General features: G+C 50.1%; 1 protein-coding gene across 1 annotated transcript in view; it reads left to right on the forward strand.

Annotated features, from left to right (window-relative positions):
* Window positions 1-4,151: 4,151 nt before the first annotated feature.
* The window catches only part of SMARCA4 (SWI/SNF related BAF chromatin remodeling complex subunit ATPase 4), an 83,965-nt gene continuing 61,223 nt past the window's right edge, over window positions 4,152-26,893 (forward strand). The window contains 2 exon segments of the mRNA XM_075577840.1: window positions 4,152-4,363; window positions 25,988-26,226. Coding sequence (XP_075433955.1) covers window positions 26,020-26,226 — 207 coding nt within the window. The 5' untranslated portion in view covers window positions 4,152-4,363; window positions 25,988-26,019.

Genomic DNA, 26,893 nt, shown 5'->3' on the forward strand with positions numbered 1-26,893 from the left:
TGTATGTGTGTGTGTGTATGTATGTGTGTGGGGGGTGGACGGCACCACGATCGGAGCCCGCCCCCCTCCCGCCCCTCTCCGGCTCCCTACAGACCGCGTATCGCGGTCTGTGTCTGTCAGCGCCCCGCCTGTCTGCAGTGCGGGCGCGCTGACTGAGGGAGCGGGGCCTTAGCCTTAGTCAGACCGATAAACAGAAAAAGCTGATATGCTGGAACTCAGTGTTAACAAACACACAAATACCCAGCAAGCTCTCAGAACCCCCCCCCAAATTACCACAAAATATATTTTGTGGTAATTTGGGGGGGGGTTTCTGAGAGCATGCTGGGTATCTGTGTGTTTGTTAACTTTGTCCAGCTGGTCTCAGCTGTTTTGAAGGTGAGTGGCTCCTCCCTCCCAGGGTTTAAAGCTTGCCCCTCCCCACTGTCCAGGTAAGCAGGTTTTCTTTTCATGCAGCTGGTTGCGACAGGTTCAATGCCAGGACCACCCTTCCCCTAATTATAGAGGTAAATAAGGATTTTAATCAGTTAGTGTTAGGACCTGCGATATTATGGTCATGCTTTAATGTGGCTCGCAGGCTTATACGCTTTGGCCAAAGGGTTAACTAAATGACCCTTTTTTTCAAGAGATATATAGGTATTTCACTGTGTATTTTTCTCACATTGGATGCTGCTCTGGACTTCTTTGTTTCTTGTTTTATGGAACTCAGTGTTCCCGGAGAAAAGGGAAACATTAAATATTCAACAGATATGGAACAGTTACTTTAAGGGGGATTGGATCTTTCTAAGGAGCAGATTACATTGAGACATTATTTATTTTTATAAAGAGTTTCACTCATTGGAAGACGGTCTTGCCCATAGAGAGTCTAGGTTACAAAAAAAGCAGTGTCACTCATTAGAAGGCAGTCTCAAACATAGTGAGTCTCACTCATTACAAGGTAATCTCACTGGAAAAGCAGTGCACTCATTATAAGGCAGTATCACTCACTGAAAGGCACTCTCATTCATAAGTGAGTCTCACGCATCACCAGTCAGTCTGACTCACTGAAAAGCAGTGTCACTCAGTAGGAGGCAGGCACACTCACTGATGGACAGTTTCACTTATTGGAAGGCAACATCGCTCAGAGGGCAGTCTCGCTCATTAGCAGGCACTCTTACTTATTGGAAGGCAACATCACTCAGAAGACAGTCTCACTCATTAGAAGGCAACATCACTCAGAAGACAGTCTCACTCATTAGAAGGCAACATCACTCAGAAGACAGTCTCACTCATTAGCAGGCAACGTCACTCATTAGAAGATAGTCTCACTCATTATAAGGCAGTTTCACTTATTGGGAGAAAGTCTCACTTATTGGAAGTGCAACATTACTCATTAGAAGAGAGTCTCACTCGTTGTCAAACAGTCTCACTCATTAGAAGAGAGTCTCATCATTGTAAAACAGTCTCACTCATTAGAAGGCAATCTCACTCATTGGGAGGCAGTCTCACTCATTGGACAGCAACGTCACTCAGAAGACACTCGCTCGTTTGAAGGCAACATTACTCATAAGGCAGTCTCACTTATTGGAAAACAGTCTCACTTATTGGAAAACAGTCTCGCTCGTTGGAAAATAGCCTCACTCATTGGAAAACAGTCTCACTTTTTGAAAGCAGACTCACTCAATGGAAAACAGTCTCACTCATTGAAAGCCAGTCTAACTTATTGGAAAGCAGTCTCACTCATTGGAAAGCAGTCTCACTAATTGGAAAGCAGTCTCACTAATGGGAAAACAGTCTCACTCAATGGAAAACAGTTTCAATCATTAGAAGCCAGTCATACTAATTGGAAGCAAGTCTCACTGATTAGAGGCCAGCCTCGCTAATTGGAAGCCAGTCTCACTCATTGAAAGCCAATCTCGCTCATTGGAAGCCGATCTCGCTCATTGGAAGCCAGCCTCGGTCATTGGAAGCCGGTCTCGCTCATTGGAAGCCAGTCTCGCTCATTAAAAGCCAATCTCGCTCCTTGGAAGCCAGTCTCGCTCATTGGAAGCCAGTCTCGCTCATTGGAAGCCAGCCTCGGTCATTGGAAGCCGGTCTCGCTCATTGGAAGCTGGTCTCGCTCATTGAAAGCCAATCTCGCTCATTGGAAGCCAGCCTCGGTCATTGGAAGCCGTTCTCGCTCATTGGCAGCCAGTCTTGCTCATTGAAAGCCAATCTCGCTCATTGGAAGCCAGTCTCACTCATTGGAAGCCAGTCTCGCTCATTGGAAGCCAGTCTCGCTCATTGGAAGCCAGCCTCGCTCATTGGAAGCCAGCCTCGGTCATTGGAAGCCAGCCTCGCTCATTGGAAGCCAATCTCACTCATTGGAAGCCAGTCTCGCTCATTGGAAGCCAGTCTCGCTCATTGGAAGCCAGTCTTGCTGATTGGAAGCCAGCCTCTGTCATTGGAAGCCAGCCTTACTGATTGGAAGCCAGCCTCGGTCATTGGAAGCCAGTCTTGCTCATTGGAAGCCAGTCTCGCTCATTGGAAGCCAGTCTCGCTCATTGGAAACCGATCTCGCTCATTGGAAGCCAGCCTCGTCATTGGAAGCCAGCCTCGGTCATTGGAAACCGGTCTCGCTCATTGGAAACCGGTCTCGCTCATTGGAAGCCGGTCTCGCTCATTGGAAGCCAGTCTCGCTCATTGGAAGCCAGCCTCGCTGATTGGAAGCCGGCCTCGGTCATTGGAAGCCGGTCTCGCTCATTGGAAGCCGGTCTCGCTCATTGGAAGCCGGTCTCGCTCATTGGAAGCCAGTCTCGCTCATTGGAAGCCAGTCTCGCTGATTGTAAGCCAGCCTCGGTCATTGGAAGCCAGCCTCGCTCATTGGAAGCCAGTCTCGGTCATTGGAAGCTGGCCTCGCTCATTGGAAGCCAGTCTCGCTCATTGGAAGCCAGTCTTGCTCATTGGAAGCCAATCTCACTCGCAATGACATGAAACTATCGTCAGTTGCCGTTTGGTACCGTGGCCAGCGGAGACCTTGCAAGTCTCTTCCCCTTCCCATGATCGGATTAGGGTTTTCATAAGGGTAGTAGCTGCTCTTGACATGCTCCTGCTAATTATGCGATAGGATCACCATTGGCAGACGAGCATATCCTGGTATGCTTACCACAGTCACCTCTCAATGAATATTGGCAATCAGGCTACCATTAGCTAGTCCGGTTAATATCTGCTTACCCTTCAGTTAGCATATGTGTCTGCTGATATAGGGTTGCTATCAGTATAACCCCATCTGTCCTGGTGTGATACATTTGCACACCAGTACGCCACCTACTGCCGCTGAGCAATTCACTCTTAGGCTGCGTTTATAGTTAGGGCTACGGAGACCGCGTGACGTCAGCCGTCACAATAGCGATTCCTGCGTATAGTGCAGGAGACGAGAGGGCGACCGGGGGGGAGGGGGGCGTGTCAGGCGTGGCCGTGAGCAGTTCGTCCCTCATTGGCTGAACGTCACGCGGCGATCGCCGAGGAAGTCAAAATCCTTTGGGTACCAACGATCGCGACCGTGTAACGTCAGCCGTCGCGCCTGCTTATGGGCACCTGCGACGGACTGCATGTACTCGCTACGGCGCTGCACGACGGCGCAGTCGCCAGTACTATAAACGCAGCCTTAATTTGTATACATATTTGATTATTTGTGTCTACATGTGTTCATCCGCAGCATTGATAGGCTTTCCAGTCTGACATTTAGTTTATACTATTAATTATTAAAAGTGATTTTTTGTAATGATTATCACTACCTCATTATAGATTTAATGATCGGAGTGCAGCATGCAGTGCTTTCTTTTTGTTGTCACCTCCATGTGTCTATTCCTGTCTTTGCACCTTTTGATTATTTGGTCTTCTCTAATTGGATAGCTGAGCATGGAGTGTTTTCTCCTCCAGTGTACAATAGCTATTTAATGAAGCCATCATTATTTATTAATGGTCTCCTCTTATATCTTGCCCTTGCTGTTCTCCCTTTCTCCCCCTATTGTCTGCACTGGGGATCTGCCCTTCTCCAAAATGGCCGCCTCCCCCTACATCTCTCCCCTCCTACCGTCTCTATGGCAACATGCCCCTTGCTCCCCCCCCTCTAGCTCGGCGCCCGTCGGCACCTCACGCGCTCAGCCCCGCCCCCTTTCGCCATCCATTCTCCTCGCTATCAACAGTCTACACAGAGCCGGCGCGGTGACGTAACGACGCACGCGCTTGTCCTCGCGGCCCGGGGTATATAAAGTGGAGGGGGAGGGGCGCGCAAGCCAGTTGCTCGGAGGTGGCGGTGGGAACGGGCCGGCGGTATTAGACGGTGTCCCCGGCGGGAGGAGGAGGAGGAGAGGGCAGCGGCTCCTCCCATTGTCAGAACTCGGAGGTGAGAGACAGAGAGAAGAGGGGAGGAGTGAGCCGGTGTCTCCATTGAATGGAAGGGGGCGGGGCACGGAGGCGCAGAGAGGACAAAACACCTCGACGCGGAGCTGCGAGGAGCTCGAAATACATTGTTACACACAGAGAGAGAGGAGAGGGGATAGCGTGGTGAGTGAGGAGCAGGTGCAGTGGGGAGGAGGAGGGTGAGTGAGAAGCAGGTGCAGTGGGGAGTGATTATGGGGCAGATGGGGAGGAAAGGGGGTGAGTGAGGGGCAGATGAGGAGAGGGGTGAGTGAGGGGCAGATGGGGAGGAGAGGGGAGTGAGTGAGGGGCAGATGGGGGGAGGAGAGGGGAGTGAGGGGCAGATGGGGGGATGAGAGGGGGGTGAGTGAGGGGCAGATGGGGGGGATGAGAGGGGGGTGAGTGAGGGGCAGATGGGGAGAGGAGAGTGGGGTGAGTGAGGGGCAGATGGGGGGAGGAGAGTGGGGCAGATGGGGGGAGGAGAGTGGGGCAGATGGGGGGAGGAGAGTGGGGCAGATGGGGGGAGGAGAGTGGGGCAGATGGGGGGAGGAGAGTGGGGCAGATGGGGGGAGGAGAGTGGGGCAGATGGGGGGAGGAGAGTGGGGCAGATGGGGGGATGAGAGTGGGGCAGATGGGGGGATTAGAGTGGGGCAGATGGGGGGATTAGAGTGGGGCAGATTGGGGGATTAGAGTGGGGCAGATTGGGGGATTAGAGTGGGGCAGATTGGGGGATTAGAGTGGGGCAGATTGGGGGATTAGAGTGGGGCAGATTGGGGGATTAGAGTGGGGCAGATGGGGGGAGGAGAGTGGGGCAGAGGGGGGTGAGTGAGGGGCAGATGGGGAGAGGAGAGGGGGGTGAGTGAGGGGCAGATGGGGGGAGGAGAGGGGCAGATGAGGGGGGCGATGGGGGGAGGAGAGGGAGGTGAGAGGGGCAGATGGGGGGAGGAGAGGGGGGCGAGTGGGGCAGATGGGGGGAGGAGAGGGGGCGAGTGAGGGGCAGATAGGGGGGTGAGGGGGATGGGGAGTGAGGGGCAGGTGGGGTTGAGTGGGGGGGATGTGGGGTTGAGTGAGGGGGGAGGAGGGGTTGGGTGAGGAGGGGTTGAGTGAGGGGCAGATGGGGGATGAGTGAGGGCTAGATGGGGAGGAGAGGGGATGAGTGAGGGCTAGATGGGGAGGAGAGGGGATGAGTGAGGGCTAGATGGGGAGGAGAGGGGGTGAGTGAGGGACAGATGGGGAGTAGGGGGGTTGAATGAGGGGCAGATGGGGAGGAGGGGGTGAGTGTTTCTTCGTATATCTCTTAAAAAAAAGTCAACAGATGTGATAAATATTTATATTGGTGTGTGTATAGATGATATATAATGCATATATTGAATATTGCTTTGTACTAATGTGTGTAATACACAGTATGTATACGTGCGCTGTTTCTGTAAATAGCCTCATAAGTTTGTGTCCATGACCAGAAATGTGTAGATCTGAGATTATATAGATAGGTGTGTGTGGATTTTCTTCCTGGACAGCCCTGTGTACACGTGACTCTTCTTGTCCCCAGCATTGTACATGACACTGTGCCGCCTGTATCCCTGGCGTATAGCATTTCCTAATTGTAGGCACCTCTGGTCCTGCACAAGGTACCAGCTCAGTGACTCATTCTTCCAAACCTGTTCCCAGCGCAGGTGCAGCCTTTAATACCAAGGAGGGGCGTCCTAATTAACGTAGGGAGCGTGTGGCTTTGATGGGTGTATTTAATCTAGCCTGACCCAATACATAGGTTTCAATTGAGAAATGTCCAAGTGTGTAGACACATGGCATATTGTTTATCTCTTAGCCCTGAACATAGCACCGTGGTACCAAGTGTGTGTGTGTGTGTGTTTTGCACGCTTGAAAATAGCTATCAGTCTGTGGATGCATAGGCAGCCATTTTTAAGGTCTACCCCTGGCATCATTGTAATTTTACTGTGTATGTATGTATGTATGTTGTGTGTGTGTGTGTGTGTGTACTGCATCGTCGTAATCACGTCAGCTCTCTTCTTGATTAAACACAAGTGTGCCCATAGGACAAGCCGAATATATTTGGGTTTGCACGTGTGCGGTTTTGGGATCCCACGTCCAGGTCAACATCGTTTCTTTAGAGCAGCGATTTACCCCCCCAGAAGCCTCTGTGTTTCCCTCGTATAATTTAGTGCCCCCCCGGAACATGTCCTGTCCCTTTCTTTTTGTGTGTGTATAAAAGGTGTTTTTAATGTAAGCAAATCCCGATGATTAAATCTCCTAGCTTGCGGTTACCATAGAAACCTCGAATTAGTCGGCAGATGAGAGGCTCCCGGGCCCGCGGTGTCTGCTCATTTTCCTATGACCCGGTTTGATCCTGGGTTTGTAGTTAGGATAACCTTGTGTCTATCCTACGTGTCTGCATTACCTTACTTAGAGGTTCCCAACTGGGGTCCTCAGGGACCACTAACCGAGCTATCCCAAGCATGTCTGCGTTCCCTGACCTACAGAGGTTCCCAACTGGGGTCCTCAGGGACCACTAACCGAGCTATCCCAAGCATGTCTGCGTTCCCTGACCTACAGAGGTTCCCAACTGGGGTCCTCAGGGACCACTAACCGTGCTATCCCAAGCATGTCTGCGTTCCCTGACCTACAGACGTTCCCAACTGGGGTCCTCAGGGACCACTAACCGTGCTATCCCAAACATGTCTGCGTTCCCTGACCTACAGAGGTTCCCAACTGGGGTCCTCAGGGACCACTAACCGTGCTATCCCAAGCATGTCTGCGTTCCCTGACCTACAGAGGTTCCCAACTGGGGTCCTCAGGGACCACTAACTGTGCTATCCCAAGCATGTCTGCGTTCCCTGACCTACAGAGGTTCCCAACTGGGGTCCTCAGGGACCACTAACCGTGCTATCCCAAGCATGTCTGCGTTCCCTGACCTACAGAGGTTCCCAACTGGGGTCCTCAGGGACCACTAACCGTGCTATCCCAAGCATGTCTGCGTTCCCCGACCTACAGAGGTTCCCAACTGGGGTCCTCAGGGACCACTAACCGTGCTATCCCAAGCATGTCTGCGTTCCCTGACCTACAGAGGTACCCAACTGGGGTCCTCAGGGACCACTAACCGTGCTATCCCAAGCATGTCTGCGTTCCCTGACCTACAGAGGTTCCCAACTGGGGTCCTCAGGGACCACTAACCGTGCTATCCCAAGCATGTCTGCGTTCCCTGACCTACAGAGGTTCCCAACTGGGGTCCTCAGGGACCACTAACCGTGCTATCCCAAGCATGTCTGCGTTCCCTGACCTACAGACGTTCCCAACTGGGGTCCTCAGGGACCACTAACCGTGCTATCCCAAGCATGTCTGCGTTCCCTGACCTACAGAGGTTCCCAACTGGGGTCCTCAGGGACCACTAACCGAGCTATCCGAAGCATGTCTGCGTTCCCTGACCTACAGAGGTTCCCAACTGGGGTCCCCAAGGACCACTAACCGAGCTATCCCAAGCATGTCTGCGTTCCCTGACCTACAGACTTTCCCAACTGGGGTCCTCAGGGACCACTAACCGAGCTATCCCAAGCATGTTTGCGTTCCCTGACCTACAGACGTTCCCAACTGGGGTCCCCGGGGACCACTAACCGTGCTATCCCAAGCATGTCTGCGTTCCCTGACCTACAGAGGTTCCCAACTGGGGTCCTCAGGGACCACTAACCGTGCTATCCCAAGCATGTCTGCGTTCCCTGACCTACAGAGGTTCCCAACTGGGGTCCTCAGGGACCACTAACCGTGCTATCCCAAGCATGTCTGCGTTCCCTGACCTACAGAGGTTCCCAACTGGGGTCCTCAGGGACCCCTAACCGTGCTATCCCAAGCATGTCTGCGTTCCCTGACTTACAGAGGTTCCCAACTGGGGTCCTCAGGGACCACTAACCGTGCTATCCGAAGCATGTCTGCGTTCCCTGACCTACAGAGGTTCCCAACTGGGGTCCTCAGGGACCCCTAACCGTGCTATCCCAAGCATGTCTGCGTTCCCTGACCTACAGAGGTTCCCAACTGGGGTCCCAAGGGACCACTAACCGTGCTATCCAAAGCATGTCTGCGTTCGCTGACCTACAGAGGTTCCCAACTGGGGTCCTCAGGGACCACTAACCGAGCTATCCCAAGCATGTCTGCGTTCCCTGACCTACAGAGGTTCCCAACTGGGGTCCTCAGGGACCACTAACTGTGCTATTCCACGTGTCTGCATTACCTTACTTACAGAGGTTCCCAACTGGGGTCCTCAGGGACCACTAACCGTGCTATCCCAAGCATGTCTGCATTCCCTGACTTACAGAGGTTCCCAACTGGGGTCCTCAGGGACCACTAACCGTGCTATCCCAAGCATGTCTGCGTTCCCTGACCTACAGAGGTTCCCAACTGGGGTCCTCAGGGACCACTAACCGTGCTATCCCAAGCATGTCTGCGTTCCCTGACCTACAGAGGTTCCCAACTGGGGTCCTCAGGGACCACTAACCGTGCTATCCCAAGCATGTCTGCGTTCCCTGACCTACAGAGGTTCCCAACTGGGGTCCTCAGGGACCCCTAACCGTGCTATCCCAAGCATGTCTGCGTTCCCTGACTTACAGAGGTTCCCAACTGGGGTCCTCAGGGACCACTAACCGTGCTATCCGAAGCATGTCTGCGTTCCCTGACCTACAGAGGTTCCCAACTGGGGTCCTCAGGGACCCCTAACCGTGCTATCCCAAGCATGTCTGCGTTCCCTGACCTACAGAGGTTCCCAACTGGGGTCCCCAGGGACCACTAACCGTGCTATCCAAAGCATGTCTGCGTTCGCTGACCTACAGAGGTTCCCAACTGGGGTCCTCAGGGACCACTAACCGAGCTATCCCAAGCATGTCTGCGTTCCCTGACCTACAGAGGTTCCCAACTGGGGTCCTCAGGGACCACTAACTGTGCTATTCCACGTGTCTGCATTACCTTACTTACAGAGGTTCCCAACTGGGGTCCTCAGGGACCACTAACCGTGCTATCCCAAGCATGTCTGCATTCCCTGACTTACAGAGGTTCCCAACTGGGGTCCTCAGGGACCACTAACCGTGCTATCCCAAGCATGTCTGCGTTCCCTGACCTACAGAGGTTCCCAACTGGGGTCCTCAGGGACCACTAACCGTGCTATCCCAAGCATGTCTGCGTTCCCTGACCTACAGAGGTTCCCAACTGGGGTCCTCAGGGACCACTAACCGTGCTATCCCAAGCATGTCTGCGTTCCCTGACCTACAGAGGTTCCCAACTGGGGTCCTCAGGGACCCCTAACCGTGCTATCCCAAGCATGTCTGCGTTCCCTGACTTACAGAGGTTCCCAACTGGGGTCCTCAGGGACCACTAACCGTGCTATCCGAAGCATGTCTGCGTTCCCTGACCTACAGAGGTTCCCAACTGGGGTCCTCAGGGACCCCTAACCGTGCTATCCCAAGCATGTCTGCGTTCCCTGACCTACAGAGGTTCCCAACTGGGGTCCCCAGGGACCACTAACCGTGCTATCCAAAGCATGTCTGCGTTCGCTGACCTACAGAGGTTCCCAACTGGGGTCCTCAGGGACCACTAACCGAGCTATCCCAAGCATGTCTGCGTTCCCTGACCTACAGAGGTTCCCAACTGGGGTCCTCAGGGACCACTAACTGTGCTATTCCACGTGTCTGCATTACCTTACTTACAGAGGTTCCCAACTGGGGTCCTCAGGGACCACTAACCGTGCAGGCTGGAAGCCTGTGTGCTCTCATTGGCACATAGGGCCCAATCGCTGTGACTGATCCACCTGTGTTCAAGCACAGGGGTGTCCTTAAACCTGCACTGTTAGCGGCTCCTCCCTGTATTATCCCTTACCTCTGTTGGGAGACTTCCATGCATCCATCACCCTTTCAGTGAAGGTGTACTCCCTCGTCTTGCCCCTTAACATGCCACCCTCCAGCTTCAGAGGAGGACCTTGTTCTAGCACTTCTCTCTCTCTCTCTCCCCTCCACCTTGTTGAATCCCGGTGTTATGTATTTGAAAGTGTCTCTGAATACAGGGGGGGGGGGTGGGAAACCTGGTTGGGTCGTAAAAAAATAATCTGTAATGGTGGATCCCATGTAGTATTGTGGGTTCCTGCACCTTAGCATGGGTGGTATAGCTGTTAATTACAACAGGAGATTGTTCCCCACAATGCTTTGCATTCACAGCGATATGGCATTGTGGGGCGTGACTTTGGAAGTTCCCGCAGTGAGTGACAGCTACACCCCCCCCCCCCATGCTGAGGAACACACCAAGCGTGTGTTCCCACCTTGAATTCAGGACACTATACTAATGCCAGGGGTTGGTCACAGCTTTGTTGGCAATAAGATTTATTAATTAGGGGTTCGTGGGCCAAATATTTTGTAGCGGGGAGAGGGTCAGCAATGTAAAGGTTTGGGAACTGCTGGACTAAGCTGTACATATCTTATCTGAGATCTGACTCCAAAAGACTGTTCATGGTCCCAAGGTTCAGCAAAGTATCCGGCCGTTCCTCCTTCTCCTTCCGTGCCCCCCAAAACTGGAACAGTCTACCAGAGACTCTCACAGCCCCCACCAGTCTAAGTTCTTTCATATCTAAGGCTTTCTCACATTTTAACCTGGTCTGTAACTGTTACAAACACCTATAACAAATATTATCACTAACAGTGCATGCAATGTCTTGTATATAATGTATAACCCTATTCACTTATGTCGGGTCGGCGCGGACATGACATCACAGAGCTGGTTCGCCCTCATTGGGCAAACCGCTCACGTGACGCGCCAGCAAGCGGAACAATCAAATTTGCTTGCTACGGCAAGCAGCTGGCGCTCGCTCACGCTGGCCACACACATCGATGCCAGCGCGCCCGCTCAGCGTCACCCTGGACGAGGCCTCACGATGTAGATCGTGCACCATCTTGGTAGCCAGTCTTTGCACAATGTCCAATTTATTGTCACCGTTCCGGAGATCCCGTCTCCAGAATTGAACACCAGATAAGTTCTCGCCAATCTACTAGATGTTTTCGGAAAGTTGCCCGTTCGCCACGCGTTTGGACACCTCCTTAAAGCCTCGGATAGAGTAGGCGCGTCGGAGCGCATGGCGTCACGCGCGCCTGCTGCAGCGGCGATACCGTGGCCTGTGGGAACTGGAGGAGACGCAATGGGGAGGCGTGGCCAGTGACGTGAGCGGCTCGCCCTCATTGGCTGAGCCGCTGACATGACCCGGCGTCGCGCGACACAATCAAATTATTTTGTCGCACAAAAAATCGCCCACGACGTTGCTCACGTACACCTGCGCTCCATGGCCGTCCTCATTGAGTTACAGCCTTTTGTTTGCGGCACGCGGAACACAGCGCGGCCTAAGATATCGTAACCACATTTTGCATGTTGGTTCCTGAGACTAAGGAGCAGGTTTTTGTCTGTTTGGATACACTTGGCCGCCATTTTGAAACAAGATGGCGGGCTGAACCTTTAAAAACGTCACTGATTTTAGCCAAATTCTGCAGGATTGTGTGTTATATTTCATGATCTTGAAGCTATTGCCATTATATATTTCTTTATTGTAACATTTTCACATACAATGAAAAAAAATACTCCGCCATTGGATGCAAGAGGCTACTTCATGCATCAGGGCAGGTCCATACTGCCGCAGACCGCGCTGAGGCATCCGCGCGGGGCGCGATCACATTGCCTAAAGGCATTGATTGCGCCCATAGAACTGATTTCTTGGCGCTACAGGCAGGTCACGTGAGCGGTTCGCCCAATGAGGGCGAACCAGCTCCGTGAAGCCCCTAGGCACGCCCCCCCCCCCCCCCCCACGGCGCGTCCAACACGGGCACAAAACGCACCGGCTTCAGGCAGGTGACGTCACAGCCTTCACGCGCCTCCGCGCGAGTGATGTCACAGCCTCTGAGCATCCATCCCAATGTCATCTGCTTTTAGTCGTGCATGACCGACTTGGTCTTAAATTCCCTCCTCTGTCAAAGCAAACGCTTCAAGACAACAACGTCTGTTCACGTATGGTAACATGGACGTAGGGAGAGTGCAGGCAAGAACCCAAGTGAAAGCCGAATAACACACCCTAAATAACCCGGAACAATACTTGATCCAACCCAGACGGCAACCAGGGCAGGAGATGGGGAAATCCGTGCTCCTTTTTGCCACGGATTCCACCAATTCCACGACAACTCGTGTGACGTGGTTGGTATAGACTGACTGACTCTCTTGTGGTATATTTGTTGTGCTTTGTCTCGGTTTGGCTGTAGTTGAACAATGGAGCGAGTGGCGCTGTGCCTATCACATCGGAAAGCCTGTGTGACTCGGGGTTCTCAACTCCAGTCCTCAGGGGCCACCAACAGGTCAGGTTTTAAGGATAGCTTCAGCATAGGTGGCTCAGTCAAAGAGCCTGCTTCAGTACAGGTGGCTCAGTCAAAGAGCCTGCTTCAGTACCGGTGGCTCAGTCAAAGAGCCTGCTTCAGTACCGGTGGCTCAGTCAAAGAGCCTGCTTCAGTACCGGTGGCTCAGTCAAAGAGCCTGCTTCAGTACCGGTGGCTCAGTCAAAGAGCCTGCTTCAGTACCGGTGGCTCAGTCGAAGACTGCACCCCAGCTAAGGCAGGGATATCCTGAAACATTGCTGTTGACCCAGAGGCGGATGTCTCACAAGGCTGACTAAGCTAGGCTATAGCTTGGAGCAATGTTTTTCAACAGGGTTCCCCAGGCATCCCTAAATGGTTCCCAGTCATTTGAAAATGTTACCAAATACAGGAGAATTTACAATGCATCTGATCTCAGACGCACTATTAGAAAGGGTTGGGGTTCCTTACATTGCATCTGATCTCAGATGCACTATTAGAGAGGGTTGGGGTTCCTTACAATGCATCTGATCTCAGACGCGCTGTTAGAGAGGGTTGGGGTTCCTTACAATGCATCTGATCTCAGATGCGCTATTAGAGAGGGTTGGGGTTCCTTACAATGCATCTGATCTCAGACGCGCTATTAGAGAGGGTTGGGGTTCCTTACAATGCATCTGATCCCAGACACTATTAGAGAGGGTTGGGGTTCCTTACAATGCATCTGATCTCAGACGCACTATTAGAGAGGGTTGGGGTTCCTTACAATGCATCTGATCTCAGACGCACTATTAGAGAGGGTTGGGGTTCCTTACAATGCATCTGATCTCAGATGCGCTATTAGAGAGGGTTGGGGTTCCTTACAATGCATCTGATCTCGGACACACTATTAGAGAGGGTTGGGGTTCCTTACAATGCATCTGATCTCGGACGCGCTATTAGAGAGGGTTGGGGTGCCTTACAATGCATCTGATCTCGGACGCGCTATTAGAGAGGGTTGGGGTTCCTTACAATGCATCTGATCTCGGACGCGCTATTAGAGAGGGTTGGGGTGCCTTACAATGCATCTGATCTCGGACGCGCTATTAGAGAGGGTTGGGGTTCCTTACAATGCATCTGATCTCGGACGCGCTATTAGAGAGGGTTGGGGTTCCTTACAATGCATCTGATCTCGGACGCGCTATTAGAGAGGGTTGGGGTTCCTTACAATGCATCTGATCTCAGACACACTATTAGAGAGGGTTGGGGTGCCTTACAATGCATCTGATCTCGGACGCACTATTAGAGAGGGTTGGGATTCCTTACAATGCATCTGGTCTCGGACGCGCTATTAGAGAGGGTTGGGGTTCCTTACAATGCATCTGATCTCAGACGCGCTGTTTGGTTTCACTAAAAAAAGTTGGAAACCACTGGCCTATAGCGGCAATTTATGTGCGTGTTGAGTGGGTGTCTTACTTTCTTCGGAGTCGCCTCCTCCTGCAGCGTTGCATTGTCATGACGACCTGATGTCAAAATGACGAGGCGTTGCCGTGACAGCGCGACGTCGCATACCGCTGTAACATCGTTGCGCTGCAGAGGAGGAGGATGGCCCCCGAGTCTTCTGGTGACAAAAAGGTAAATCCACCACTGCGTTGACCTACGCGTTTGAGATAATGGCTGAGCAACGATTGAAGAGCTGGGGCCTAATCCAGTGGTCCATGATGCATTCCTTTTACCGTTTAAATAATTGGCCATTAAAACTTGGACAGTTATGTCAGGGAGCCATGACCCCAACCAAGACTGACAACCATGACCCCAACCAAGACTGACAACCATGACCCCAACCAAAACTGACAACCATGACCCCAACCAAGACTGACAACCATGACCCCAACCAAGACTGACAACCATGACCCCAACCAAGACTGACAACCATGACCCCAACCAAGACTGACAACCATGACCCCAACCAAGACTGACAACCATGACCCCAACCAAGACTGACAACCATGACCCCAACCAAGACTGACAACCATGACCCCAACCAAGAGAGGTCTGTAGCCTGAAAATAAGTTCACGGTTAACAATTTTACTGATGAGTTGGGTTGTGGTGTTCCAGAAATATTCGCTTCTTCCCCATAGACCAGGTGTACAATGGTCAGCGGCACATTCGGGACAGCCACCCGATTCCCAGTTATAACATCATTGGGGAGGGCTATTCCATAAAGTTGGAAGGGCAACACGAGAGGTGGGTGGGTGTTGGGTGTATACCGATGCAGTTAAACGTGATACATTGCGTTCTGCTCACATTTTTTTTAATACATCACTCTAAAATAGGTTTTGTTGATCTATTTAAGTGTTGGAGGTGGTTGTTACTCAGAGGAGACCGGGGGGGGGGGGGGGGGGGGGCGGTGGGAAAGGGAGGAAAGAGTGGGGATGTGGAAGGATGGTGGGGGTCAAGTCACTGAACATGGAAGTGTGGGTGCATTTCGCAACCCGAATAAGTCTACGTTTCTTGACTGCGTAAACGGATAACCATGGATCCCGAACACTTCTCAATTTGGGGCATGGAGTCATTAAGATATGCCGTCCACTTTTCCGTACTCGCAGTTTCCCAGACATTGGTTTCATTTTGTGTTAAAGATGGTACGGACTGGGATTTATCTTTTCAATCTCTGTCTAGTGGCTACTGAGGAGTTTTCTTTCAGCCCGAAGCATATCTGGGAGGGGTTTACCTAGTAGGAGGCCCTACAGGTCTTGTGTGATGTTGATGAGAAGGACATGGGACATTAATCTAATTCTGTTTTCCCAATGAGGGACGATCTTTGGGCAGGTCCTCCAGATGTGGAGCATTGTGCCGCCTTGTCCACAGCTCCACCAACATCTACCAGAGCAGGTCGGAAGAATACAGTGACATTTAGTTGGGGTTGTGTAGCACCGATACATTATTTTGTAGGAGTTTTATTTGGCCAATGTATTATTGGAGGTCTTTTTAACCGACTCCCATATGACCAGTCCTCTAGCTAATTCCTGATTCAGATCCTCCCCCCCCCCCATCCATAAGGTCATATAATTCTCCATTTTTGTGTTGTCGGCTGAGGCTCGAAGTATTTGATATACAGTGGATGTTATTCCCTGGGGCTGCGTTGAGTGACGTAGGTCTTCAAAGGTGATTTCTGGTCTAATGGGAATGTGATTCTACAACGCGTTTAATCTGCCAGCAGGCTAAACAAATGGTTGAGACATGGTGTACGTTTATGAAGCTGCGCGGGTTCTGACGGATGCTCCCTCGAATCTTCTGTTGCGTTTCATGCGAGTGTGCTGCCCATGGGCTGTTGCAAGAGTGTAAAGTCGAGTCCCGGCCCGGTCGTCCGGCGGCAAGATGTCTCTCCCAGTTGTGGTTTTCACGCCGGTCCCAGGTGCTTATCTCGTGGACATTTATCACAGGCTCGTATAAATGATTAATTTGGCATGTAAACGACGGTTCAGCTTTCAAGTCAGAGCCTTGGCGCCTGGTCAAGTGAAGACGGCTGTTTCCGTACGATAGAGCGTCAGATTGTACCAATAAAAACACTGTTGGGAAGGACCGCAAATAAACCGAAATCCCACTTGTGAGCTCAGTCATATGTCTGGTCGATCCATAACCCTGCCTTTCCCCATTATATCTTAGCAAGCAGTGCTTTTGCTGCAGCCAGGGATTCTGGGTAAGGACATGCAAATGGACACTCGGTGCATCTCTTTTGGTTGCTGGTCCATTTTAACATGGATCCCTGTAAGCTTATGCCGGCAATTTTTTTTTATTATTATTATTATTTAATTATATTTTTGAAGCAGGGGATCTCCGGAGTTGAGAAGATGTGTTCATTTCGACTCGCGATCCCTGCAGGTAGCGGCATCGACGTGGGCTTGTTGGGGCTAACATAATGGCAGCTTTAAAAGTCCCGCGTCTTGCGGGCCAATAGGACGTCGTGATGTCATCGCCTGCGACTTCCGCTTGGTGAGCAAAGTTTAAATACCACAGAGATACCAGCGCCCCCTACGGAGGGAAAGTATCTCTGGAAGTAAGGCTGAGTCCATAGTGACTTCAGCTGTGCTGAGGCTGAGGGAAAGCGGGTGCTTTCCCTGGCTTTAGTTAGCGCGCCATCCAGGGGCGTGTCGGGGGGGCGGGCCAGTGACATCACGGAGCTGGTTCGCCCTCATTGGGCGAACCGCTCACGTGACCGGCCCTGCGCTCCCGTGAGCGCTGTAACTAAAATGTTCTTGTCGGCTACGCTTCCGCACGCCTGCGGACGCGTGCGCGAGCCCCCTGCTAAAGCCGCTCTCATTGCGGCTGCAGGGGCTCACTGACACGCGTGAGCCCGGCTCAGCGCCTAAGGGGTCTGCGGAGCTGAAATTACCGCTGTGGAGACCTCCCCCCTGCTTCAACCCTACAGCAAAAAAACAAATATTTATAATGAACAAAGCACAGAATGCCGCCCGGCGCGCTGCTTTAAAGCAAGATAAAATGGCCACAACAAAAATGGCCGTTGGCACGTAGACTACAAATCTAACTGGAGTGAGAGAAAAGGCGCTCTGACACGTAATAATCCATCGCAGTCCGGACACGCGGAGCCGCGCATGTTTGCACCCTCGCAAAACCCCGTCTGCTGTAATTCAGTAATTCATGCGTGTTGCCTTTTTTTTTGAAGCCATTATTATTTTATTCTCCCTCGTGCTTTTCATTTGGCGTCTGGAAACGCCTGCGCCGAATTCCCGCCGTAAAAGGCAGGGCGAGAGCGAACTGGGTTTTATATCCTTCTCCATTGTAAATATCGCTTGTCACCACAGCGGGGAGGGGGTGGGGGGGGGGGAGATGCGGTGTAATGCGACAGGCGTAAGCTTGTAGGGGGTCCCATGTTAAAATGCACGTGAAGTAAAAGGCGACAGTGTGCTCATTTGCATGTCATTAGCCAGAATCCCTGGCTGCAGTGGGAGCGCTGTAGGCCAAGAGATAACGGGGACGGGCAGGGTTTGCAGACCTGTTTTTGAGACATGCGCATGCGCTCACACACAGGGTTTTATTTTGCTGTACACTGTACGGGGGTGGGAGGGTGGTTGTAACTTATTTTCACTCGCCCTAACCTATACAATGTGCGGTGAACGTAATGTCTACTTTGGGATAGCTGGAACACGCAGGACCGGCCTGGTAAAGGAAGCAACCCGGATATCAAAGTGGAGTTGGTTCTGTGTTGCGAGCGTGGCGAGAGGTGAATGAGGCTCTTATTCTTTCATGGCATTTCCCCGTGCCAGTTCAAACCTAATTAGTGGTTGGAAACGCCCTCCTCCATTCACTGAAACTTGTTTTTATCATAACATCACCGGGAAAGACATGTTATCCTGGTCTGCGACTGGCACATACGCCTGTACAGAAGTATAATGCGTGTCGCTAAGAACTGTATACAGCTATAATGATAATATTATGAAGATAATGAATCCTATATGAGGTCTGGGATATATTCTTGATTGTAGGGGGGGGGGGGGTACTGGGTGTGGTATCCTAGTTGGTTAAACCACCATAGATGGCACTCAAATTGTCCAGGGACCCAAAGGCTAACGATCACCCCAATGAATAGCACCCGAATCCTTTTGTGGAATAATGATATGACCAAGCAAGAAAACTCACGAGTCTGCTGCAGCGTCCACGCTGATCCCACCAGACCTCTGGGTGCGACTCCGTCCTTGGAGATGGGTGCAAGGCCTTGCTAAAGGGCTCTGTGTAGCACGAAACCTGTTGGTAGGGTAAGGCCTTGCCCTTTTTCCTTCCATGACTATTACATTTTTTAATGGATACCGCACTTTCCTCCTTAATTTGTTGTTCGCATGATTCCGGTTGTGCGCTGCCATTTCTCTCGCTTATCTGCATCCATACGCCTGTAACATTATCTCTTGCTGTGCATGCAATGTCTTGTATATAATGTATAACCCTGCTCACTTCTGTAACTATATTTGTAACCACGTATATCTGTCATCACAACTCTGTGCCCAGGACATGCTTGCAAACGAGAGGTAACTCTCAGTGTATTACTTTCCTGGTAACACGTTTTTATAAATAAAGACTCCTGTAGTTTTGGGGTTTGTGAGCAGTATTTGGCGTCAAATATTATTATTATTTTTTGGCGGGTTTCCTTAAATATGGCGGCTGTTTTGTGTAAAAGATAAATCGGAATAGAATGTACAGGTGTTTATTTATTTTTTACTTTTCTACTCCCTTTTAATGAGATTTGTATTTTTTTTAATTGCCCTCTGATGGTTCCGCCATCGTTCCTGGCCTCCGTATTAAAATCGATCCGAAGTCTCCTCGTTTAATTTGTTTGCATATTGCAGCAGAGGAAGGAAAAAAATATTATCATAGGAGACTTTAAAAAAAAAAAGTAAAGAAGAAAATCATGTATTTTGGTATTTTTCCATTTTTAAGGCGGACGATGGTTGTGTGGAATTTTCTTGTGTAAATCAATCTAGAGGATATATCTAGATCTGTGTGTGTGTGTGTGTGTGTATATATATGTGTATATGTATATGTATATATATATGTATATGTATATATATATATGTATATGTATATATATATATGTATATGTGTATATATATATATATATATATATATAGTGGTCGACAAATCACCAAAAAATCTACTCGCCGAACAAAAAAATCTACTCACCACCTAGTACCACACGTGTGCTGCTTGGGCCAATAGGAGCTCGCCACGATGTTATATCCACTCGCCCGGGGCGTGCAAATGTATGGGTTTGTCGAACACTGTATATATATATATATATATATATATATACACACACACACATATCTACAGATGCAGTGGCCGTTATTCGAACAAATCACTGCGCCGTTTTCGTGTGCGCTGCTGTATTCCACGCGGCATGTACGCGGCCAATCGCCCCAGGCACACGTGTTTATCGCGTTTGCTTTGTTTGAATTTCATGAATTCTGTTTCTTTGTGTGCAATGAAATGAATGAGTTGTAATGTGTACAGTGCTGTGTTACTGTGTCACTTTCAATGTTTAACACTAACATGCAATTGAAGTGTTTCTTAAAGCTGCAGTTCAGTCTTTTTTGATTTATTTTTTTACTTCAATAGTTTCATGTGGGCAATCTCTAATTACCTAAAGAACTGTATAGCTGCAGGTCAATTCGTTCTCCATGTATTGATAGGTCGAAATGTGGTGACATAATTAGTGAAGGGATCTGTTTTTCTTCTGCTTCTGTCTCTCAGTGGAAGCTCATGAATATTCATGAGCGCTCCTGCACTGACATGTGCTAGAGGGAGGGCAGGGCTGACAAAGGGGTGTGCCAGGGCTTGTGACAGGACATGAAGGGGCAGTGCCTTAGCAAATGCTTGTTAATATAGAATACAAGAAAATTGGTCTTTAAAAACAGAAAATGCTAAAAGTATTTTTTCTTACTACAGAACTGATTTATTAAAAAAACACACATGCAGGATATTGCCTGAACTGCAGCTTTAAGGCGGTACGGTTGGGAGACATCCCGCGCCATGGCGTGGGTATTCCGAGGTACACACCGCGTGAAGTGTTCGAATAACGGCCGCTGCATCTGTATCAATCTATATAAGAACCGAATAGACGATACCGTTCTGTGGCTAACGAAATGCTTTTATTTGTGCGAGCTTTCGAGATACACTGATCCCTTCTTCCGGCGATGTTACAATGAATGAAGCAGGCAAGGGGTTTACTTGCAAACAGTGTCTATTGGAATGTTAGCGGTGACCTGAGCCTATCCCTCCCCCCTGTGTAGTATGCGATTAATGACAGGGATATACCAAATAAGTGTACATGGGAAGGATGTTGATCCAGGGAGTAATCTGATTCCAATAATTGGCGGTCAAGAAGGGATTTATTTTCCCCTTAGGAGATATCATTGAATAATGGGTCCTGGGGTTTTCTGTTTGCCTTCCTCTGGATGAATATACAGGCAGCCCTCGGTTATCCGACACAATGCGTTACTCAAAATGGCGTTGGATAGCGAAACGCGGTAAAGCGAAACGCGTTTTCCCATAGGAACACTGTTTACGTGAAAGGTTCCGTTCCTGAAGGCATTTTTAACACTAAATATACACTAAATATTTTACGCAGGCTATAAGATATGCAGCACACACAAATTATATAGTGTATATACTGTATTGTATGTATGTGAGAGAGAGCGGGAGAGAGAGAGAGAATACATACATAAACAACGTTGCAAAGCGTCGTAAGAGCGTTTAATAAGCCGTTTTGGCGTATGCATTGCATAGCGTTGGATAAGCCATTCGTTGTAAAACGAAGCTTTGTAAAACGAGGACTGCCTGTACTGTAAGTACGGATATAGGATAAAGTATCTAGAGTCTAAATTTCGTATAAGTTGAACTTGATGGATACGTGTCTTATTTCAACCTCATCTCCTACGTTAATATCTATCAATCTATATCTGAGGATAAAATGGATTCGATTCAAATTAAATTCTATTCTGTGAACATTGTATCTCTGAAAGTTACCAAACCCCAAGTTTGTAACCAAAATATATGTGCAGGCAGACCTCGGTTATCCACCGGAACCCGTTCTGGGAGTAGCATTGGATAGTGAAACCGTTGTAAAGTGAGTCCCATGTTAATCGGTGGCAGTGAGCGTCGGTTAACGCATTCCGCCGTCGGTTAACGCATTCCGCCGTCGGAATGTCGAAAAACGGCCCCTAGGGTTGCATTGTAAAGCGCTGGATATGCCATTCATTGTAAAGTGAAACGTTGGATAATGAAGACTGCCTGTATTGTACTTTTCTCCAATAAAAGCATTCATTTACAAAGGTACTTCAAAATGGAGTTTAATGCAAATATTGGTTATTAGAGGTGCATATAAAAAGTTTTAACCTGAAGGCTCAGTGTCTAAACAAATCCCCGCTTCAAAATGTCATCTTGAAAGATGAATATCTCATTTTTTTTTTAATAAGGGTTACAAAAACATGCAGAAATCATTCTGATGTTCCATGAGACGAGATTAAATAGCAGCTCCGATGTCCTGGCATTGAACAGTGGTTATGTAGATATAACGTGAACTAATCATCTTCAGTTGACCGTATGTTGAATATAAAAAAACAGAATGGTTATACCGCTGGGTAACTTGTTCTTACCAGAAATGCATTTGTATAAGTTTCTGTACTAATGGCAGTGACATGGTTATGGGGTCAGTCCCTCCTAGGGGCAAAGTGTACTAATGGCAGTGACATGGTTAAGGGGTCAGTCCCTCCATAGGGGCAAAGTGTACTAATGGCAGTGACATGTTTATGGGGTCAGTCCCTCCTAGGGGCAAAGTGTACTAATGGCAGTGACATGGTTAAGGGGTCAGTCCCTCCTAGGGGCAAAGTATACTAATGGCAGTGACATGGTTAAGGGGTCAGTCCCTCCTAGGGGCAAAGTGTACTAATGGCAGTGACATGGTTAAGGGGTCAGTCCCTCCTAGGGGCAAAGTGTACTAATGGCAGTGACATGTTTAAGGGGTCAGTCCCTCCTAGGGGCATAGTGTACTAATGGCAGTGACATGTATAAGGGGTCAGTCTCTCCTAGGGGCAAAGTGTACTAATGGCAGTGACATGATTAAGGGGTCAGTCCCTCCTAGGGGCAAAGTGTACTAATGGCAGTGACATGGTTAATGGGTCAGTCCCTCCTAGGGGCAAAGTGTACTAATGGCAGAGACATGGTTAAGGGGTCAGTCCCTCCTAGGGCAAAGTATACTAATGGCAGTGACATGATTAAGGGGTCAGTCCCTCCTAGGGGCAAAGTGTACTAATGGCAGTGACATGTATAAGGGGTCAGTCCCTCCTAAGGGCAAAGTGTACTAATGGCAGTGAAATGATTAAGGGGTCAGTCCCTCCTAGGGGCAAAGTGTACTAATGGCAGTGACATGATTAAGGGGTCAGTCCCTCCTAGGGGCAAAGTGTACTAATGGCAGTAACATGATTAAGGGGTCAGTCCCTCCTAGGATCAAAGTGTACTAATGGCAGTGACATGTTTAAGGGGTCAGTCCCTCCTAGGGGCAAAGTGTACTAATGGCAGTGACATGGTTAAGGGGTCAGTCCCTCCTAGGGGCAAAGTGTACTAATGGCAGTGACATGGTTAAGGGGTCAGTCCCTCCTAGGGGCAAAGTATACTAATGGCAGTGACATGATTAAGGGATCAGTCCCTCCTAGGGGCAAAGTGTACTAATGGCAGTGACATGGTTAAGGGGTCAGTCCCTCCTAGGGGCAAAGTGTACTAATGGCAGTGACATGATTATGGGGTCAGTCCCTCCATAGGGGCAAAGTGTACTAATGGCAGTGACATGTTTATGGGGTCAGTCCCTCCTAGGGGCAAAGTGTACTAATGGCAGTGACATGGTTAAGGGGTCAGTCCCTCCTAGGGGCAAAGTGTACTAATGGCAGTGACATGATTATGGGGTCAGTCCCTCCTAGGGGCAAAGTGTACTAATGGCAGTGACATGTTTAAGGGGTCAGTCCCTCCTAGGGGCAACGTGTACTAATGGCAGTGACATGATTAAGGGGTCAGTCCCTCCTAGGGGCAAAGTGTACTAATGGCAGTGACATGGTTAAGGGGTCAGTCCCTCCTAGGGGCAAAGTGTACTAATGGCAGTGACATGATTAAGGTGTCAGTCCCTCCTAGGGGCAAAGTGTACTAATGGCAGTGACATGTTTATGGGGTCAGTCCCTCCTAGGGGCAAAGTGTACTAATGGCAGTGACATGTTTAAGGTGTCAGTCCCTCCTAGGGGCAAAGTGTACTAATGGCAGTGACATGATTAAGGGGTCAGTCCCTCCTAGGAGCAAAGTGTACTAATGGCAGTGACATGATTAAGGTGTCAGTCCCTCCTAGGGGCAAAGTGTACTAATGCCAGTGACATGGTTATGGGGTCAATCCCTCCTAGGAGCAAAGTGTACTAATGGCAGTGACATGGTTATGGGGTCAGTCCCTCCTAGGAGCAAAGTGTACTAATGGCAGTGACATGGTTAAGGGGTCAGTCCCTCCTAGGGGCAAAGTGTACTAATGGCAGTGACACGGTTATGGGGTCAGTCCCTCCTAGGAACAAAGTGTACTAATGGCAGTGACATGGTTATGGGGTCAGTCTCTCCTAGGGGCAAAGTGTACTAATGGCAGTGACATGGTTAAGGGGTCAGTCCCTCCTAGGGGCAAAGTGTACTAATGGCAGTGACATGTTTATGGGGTCAGTCCCTCCTAGGAGCAAAGTGTACTAATGGCAGTGACATGTTTATGGGGTCAGTCCCTCCTAGGGGCAAAGTGTATTAATGGCAGTGACATGTTTATGGGGTCAGTCCCTCCTAGGGGCAAAGTGTATTAATGGCAGTGACATGTTTATGGGGTCAGTCCCTCCTAGGGGCAAAGTATACTAATGGCAGTGACATGGTTAAGGGGTCAGTCCCTCCTAGGGGCAAAGTGTACTAATGGCAGTGACATGATTAAGGTGTCAGTCCCTCCTAGGGGCAAAGTGTACTAATGGCAGTGACATTGTTAAGGGATCAGTGCCTCCTAGGGGCAAAGTGCACTAATGGCAGTGACATTGTTAAGGGATCAGTGCCTCCTAGGGGCAAAGTGCACTAATGGCAGTGACATGGTTAAGGGGTCAGTCCCTCCTAGGGGCAAAGTGTACTAATGGCAGTGACATGGTTAAGGGGTCAGTCCCTCCTAGGGGCATAGTGTACTAATGGCAGTGACATGATTAAGGGGTCAGTCCCTCCTAGGGGCAAAGTGTACTAATGGCAGTGACATGGTTAAGGGGTCAGTCCCTCCTAGGGGCAAAGTGTACTAATGGCAGTGACATGATTAAGGTGTCAGTCCCTCCTAGGGGCAAAGTGTACTAATGGCAGTGACAGGGTTAAGGGGTCAGACCCTCCTAGGGGCAAAGTGTACTAATGGCAGTGACATGGTTAAGGGGTCAGTCCCTCCTAGGAGCAAAGTGTACTAATGCCAGTGACATGGTTATGGGGTCAGTCCCTCCTAGGAGCAAAGTGTACTAATGCCAGTGACATGGTTATGGGGTCAGTCCCTCCTAGGAGCAAAGTGTACTAATGCCAGTGACATGGTTATGGGGTCAGTCCCTCCTAGGAGCAAAGTGTACTAATGGCAGTGACATGGTTAAGGGGTCAGTCCCTCCTAGGGGCAAAGTGTACTAATGGCAGTGACATGATTAAGGTGTCAGTCCCTCCTAGGGGCAAAGTGTACTAATGGCAGTGACAGGGTTAAGGGGTCAGTCCCTCCTAGGGGCAAAGTGTACTAATGGCAGTGACGTGATTAAGGTGTCAGTCCCTCCTAGGGGCAAAGTGTACTAATGGCAGTGACATTGTTATGGGGTCAGTCCCTCCTAGGAGCAAAGTGTACTAATGGCAGTGACATGGTTAAGGGGTCAGTCTCTCCTAGGGGCAAAGTGTACTAATGGCAGTGACACGGTTATGGGGTCAGTCCCTCCTAGGAACAAAGTGTACTAATGGCAGTGACATGGTTATGGGGTCAGTCTCTCCTAGGGGCAAAGTGTACTAATGGCAGTGACATGTTTAAGGGGTCAGTCCCTCCTAGGAACAAAGTGTACTAATGGCAGTGACATGGTTATGGGGTCAGTCTCTCCTAGGGGCAAAGTGTACTAATGGCAGTGACATGGTTAAGGGGTCAGTCCCTCCTAGGGGCAAAGTGTACTAATGGCAGTGACATGTTTATGGGGTCAGTCCCTCCTAGGAGCAAAGTGTACTAATGGCAGTGACATGTTTATGGGGTCAGTCCCTCCTAGGGGCAAAGTGTACTAATGGCAGTGACATGGTTAAGGGGTCAGTCCCTCCTAGGGGCAAAGTGTACTAATGGCAGTGACATGGTTATGGGGTCAGTCCCTCCTAGGGGCAAAGTGTACTAATGGCAGTGACATGGTTATGGGGTCAGTCCCTCCTAGGGGCAAAGTGTACTAATGGCAGTGACATGTTTTATGGGGTCAGTCCCTCCTAGGAGCAAAGTGTACTAATGGCAGTGACATGATTAAGGGGTCAGTCCCTCCTAGGGGCAAAGTGTACTAATGGCAGTGACATGTTTATGGGGTCAGTCCCTCCTAGGCGCAAAGTGTACTAATGGCAGTGACATGTTTATGGGGTCAGTCCCTCCTAGGGGCAAAGTGTACTAATGGCAGTGACATGTTCTTATTTAAATAACCTGTTGATTGTCATTTCTCCCGCACAGATTGGTGTTGATCGGATCATCTTCCGGTGATCATGTCCACCCCCGACCCTCCTATGGGGGGCACCCCGCGGCCCGTCCCTTCCCCCGGTCCGGGACCTTCTCCCGGTGCAATGCTTGGCCCCAGCCCGGGACCCTCCCCCGGATCAGCGCACAGCATGATGGGACCCAGCCCCGGCCCACCCATCCCCCCGCAGGGACCAGCCGGGTACCCCCCCGAAAACATGCACCAAATGCACAAGGTAACTCCGCTGCTCTTTGCAATACTCGGTGACCGCCCTTTCCAGCAGATACGTTCCCCAGTAATATTATCTGAGCCGGGGGGGGGGGGTCCGCAGAACCGATCTACAGCGCCCAGCGACCCCCATATCCCAGAGATAATTATTGTTCTTCCGGCTAGTGGCACGAGAGCCACAGATATGGCGGCAGAGTGCGGCTAACGTCCGGTTTAAGGGACACACTATACAATCACCCCCCCCCCCCCCGCTACAGCCAGATGTAGGGAGGTGATGGTGCTTAGAGGGGCTGAATTATTATAAGACCAGAGATGAGAAGAACCCCTATATAGCACTCTGTCACTTAGTGAGACGACGACAGTTTTAAAACATGATTTATTAGGAACTAGTTAAAACGATGGGGTTTAAAACGAGAATTAAATCAATTGCAAGCGCTTAAGTGACTCTACAGGTTTAGTAAACGCTAGAGAGAGTAGTACAGGCATACCCCGCTTTAAGGACACTCACTTTAAGTACACTCGCGAGTAAGTACATATCGCCCAATAGGCAAACGGCAGCTCACGCATGCGCCTGTCAGCACGTCCTGAACAGCAATACCGGCTCCCTACCTGTACCGAAGCTGTGCGCAAGCGGGGAGACTATAGAGCCTGTTACAAATGCATTATTTACATCC

Source organism: Ascaphus truei, chromosome 20 (assembly GCF_040206685.1).
Source record: "Ascaphus truei isolate aAscTru1 chromosome 20, aAscTru1.hap1, whole genome shotgun sequence".
Classification (NCBI taxonomy): domain Eukaryota; kingdom Metazoa; phylum Chordata; class Amphibia; order Anura; family Ascaphidae; genus Ascaphus; species Ascaphus truei.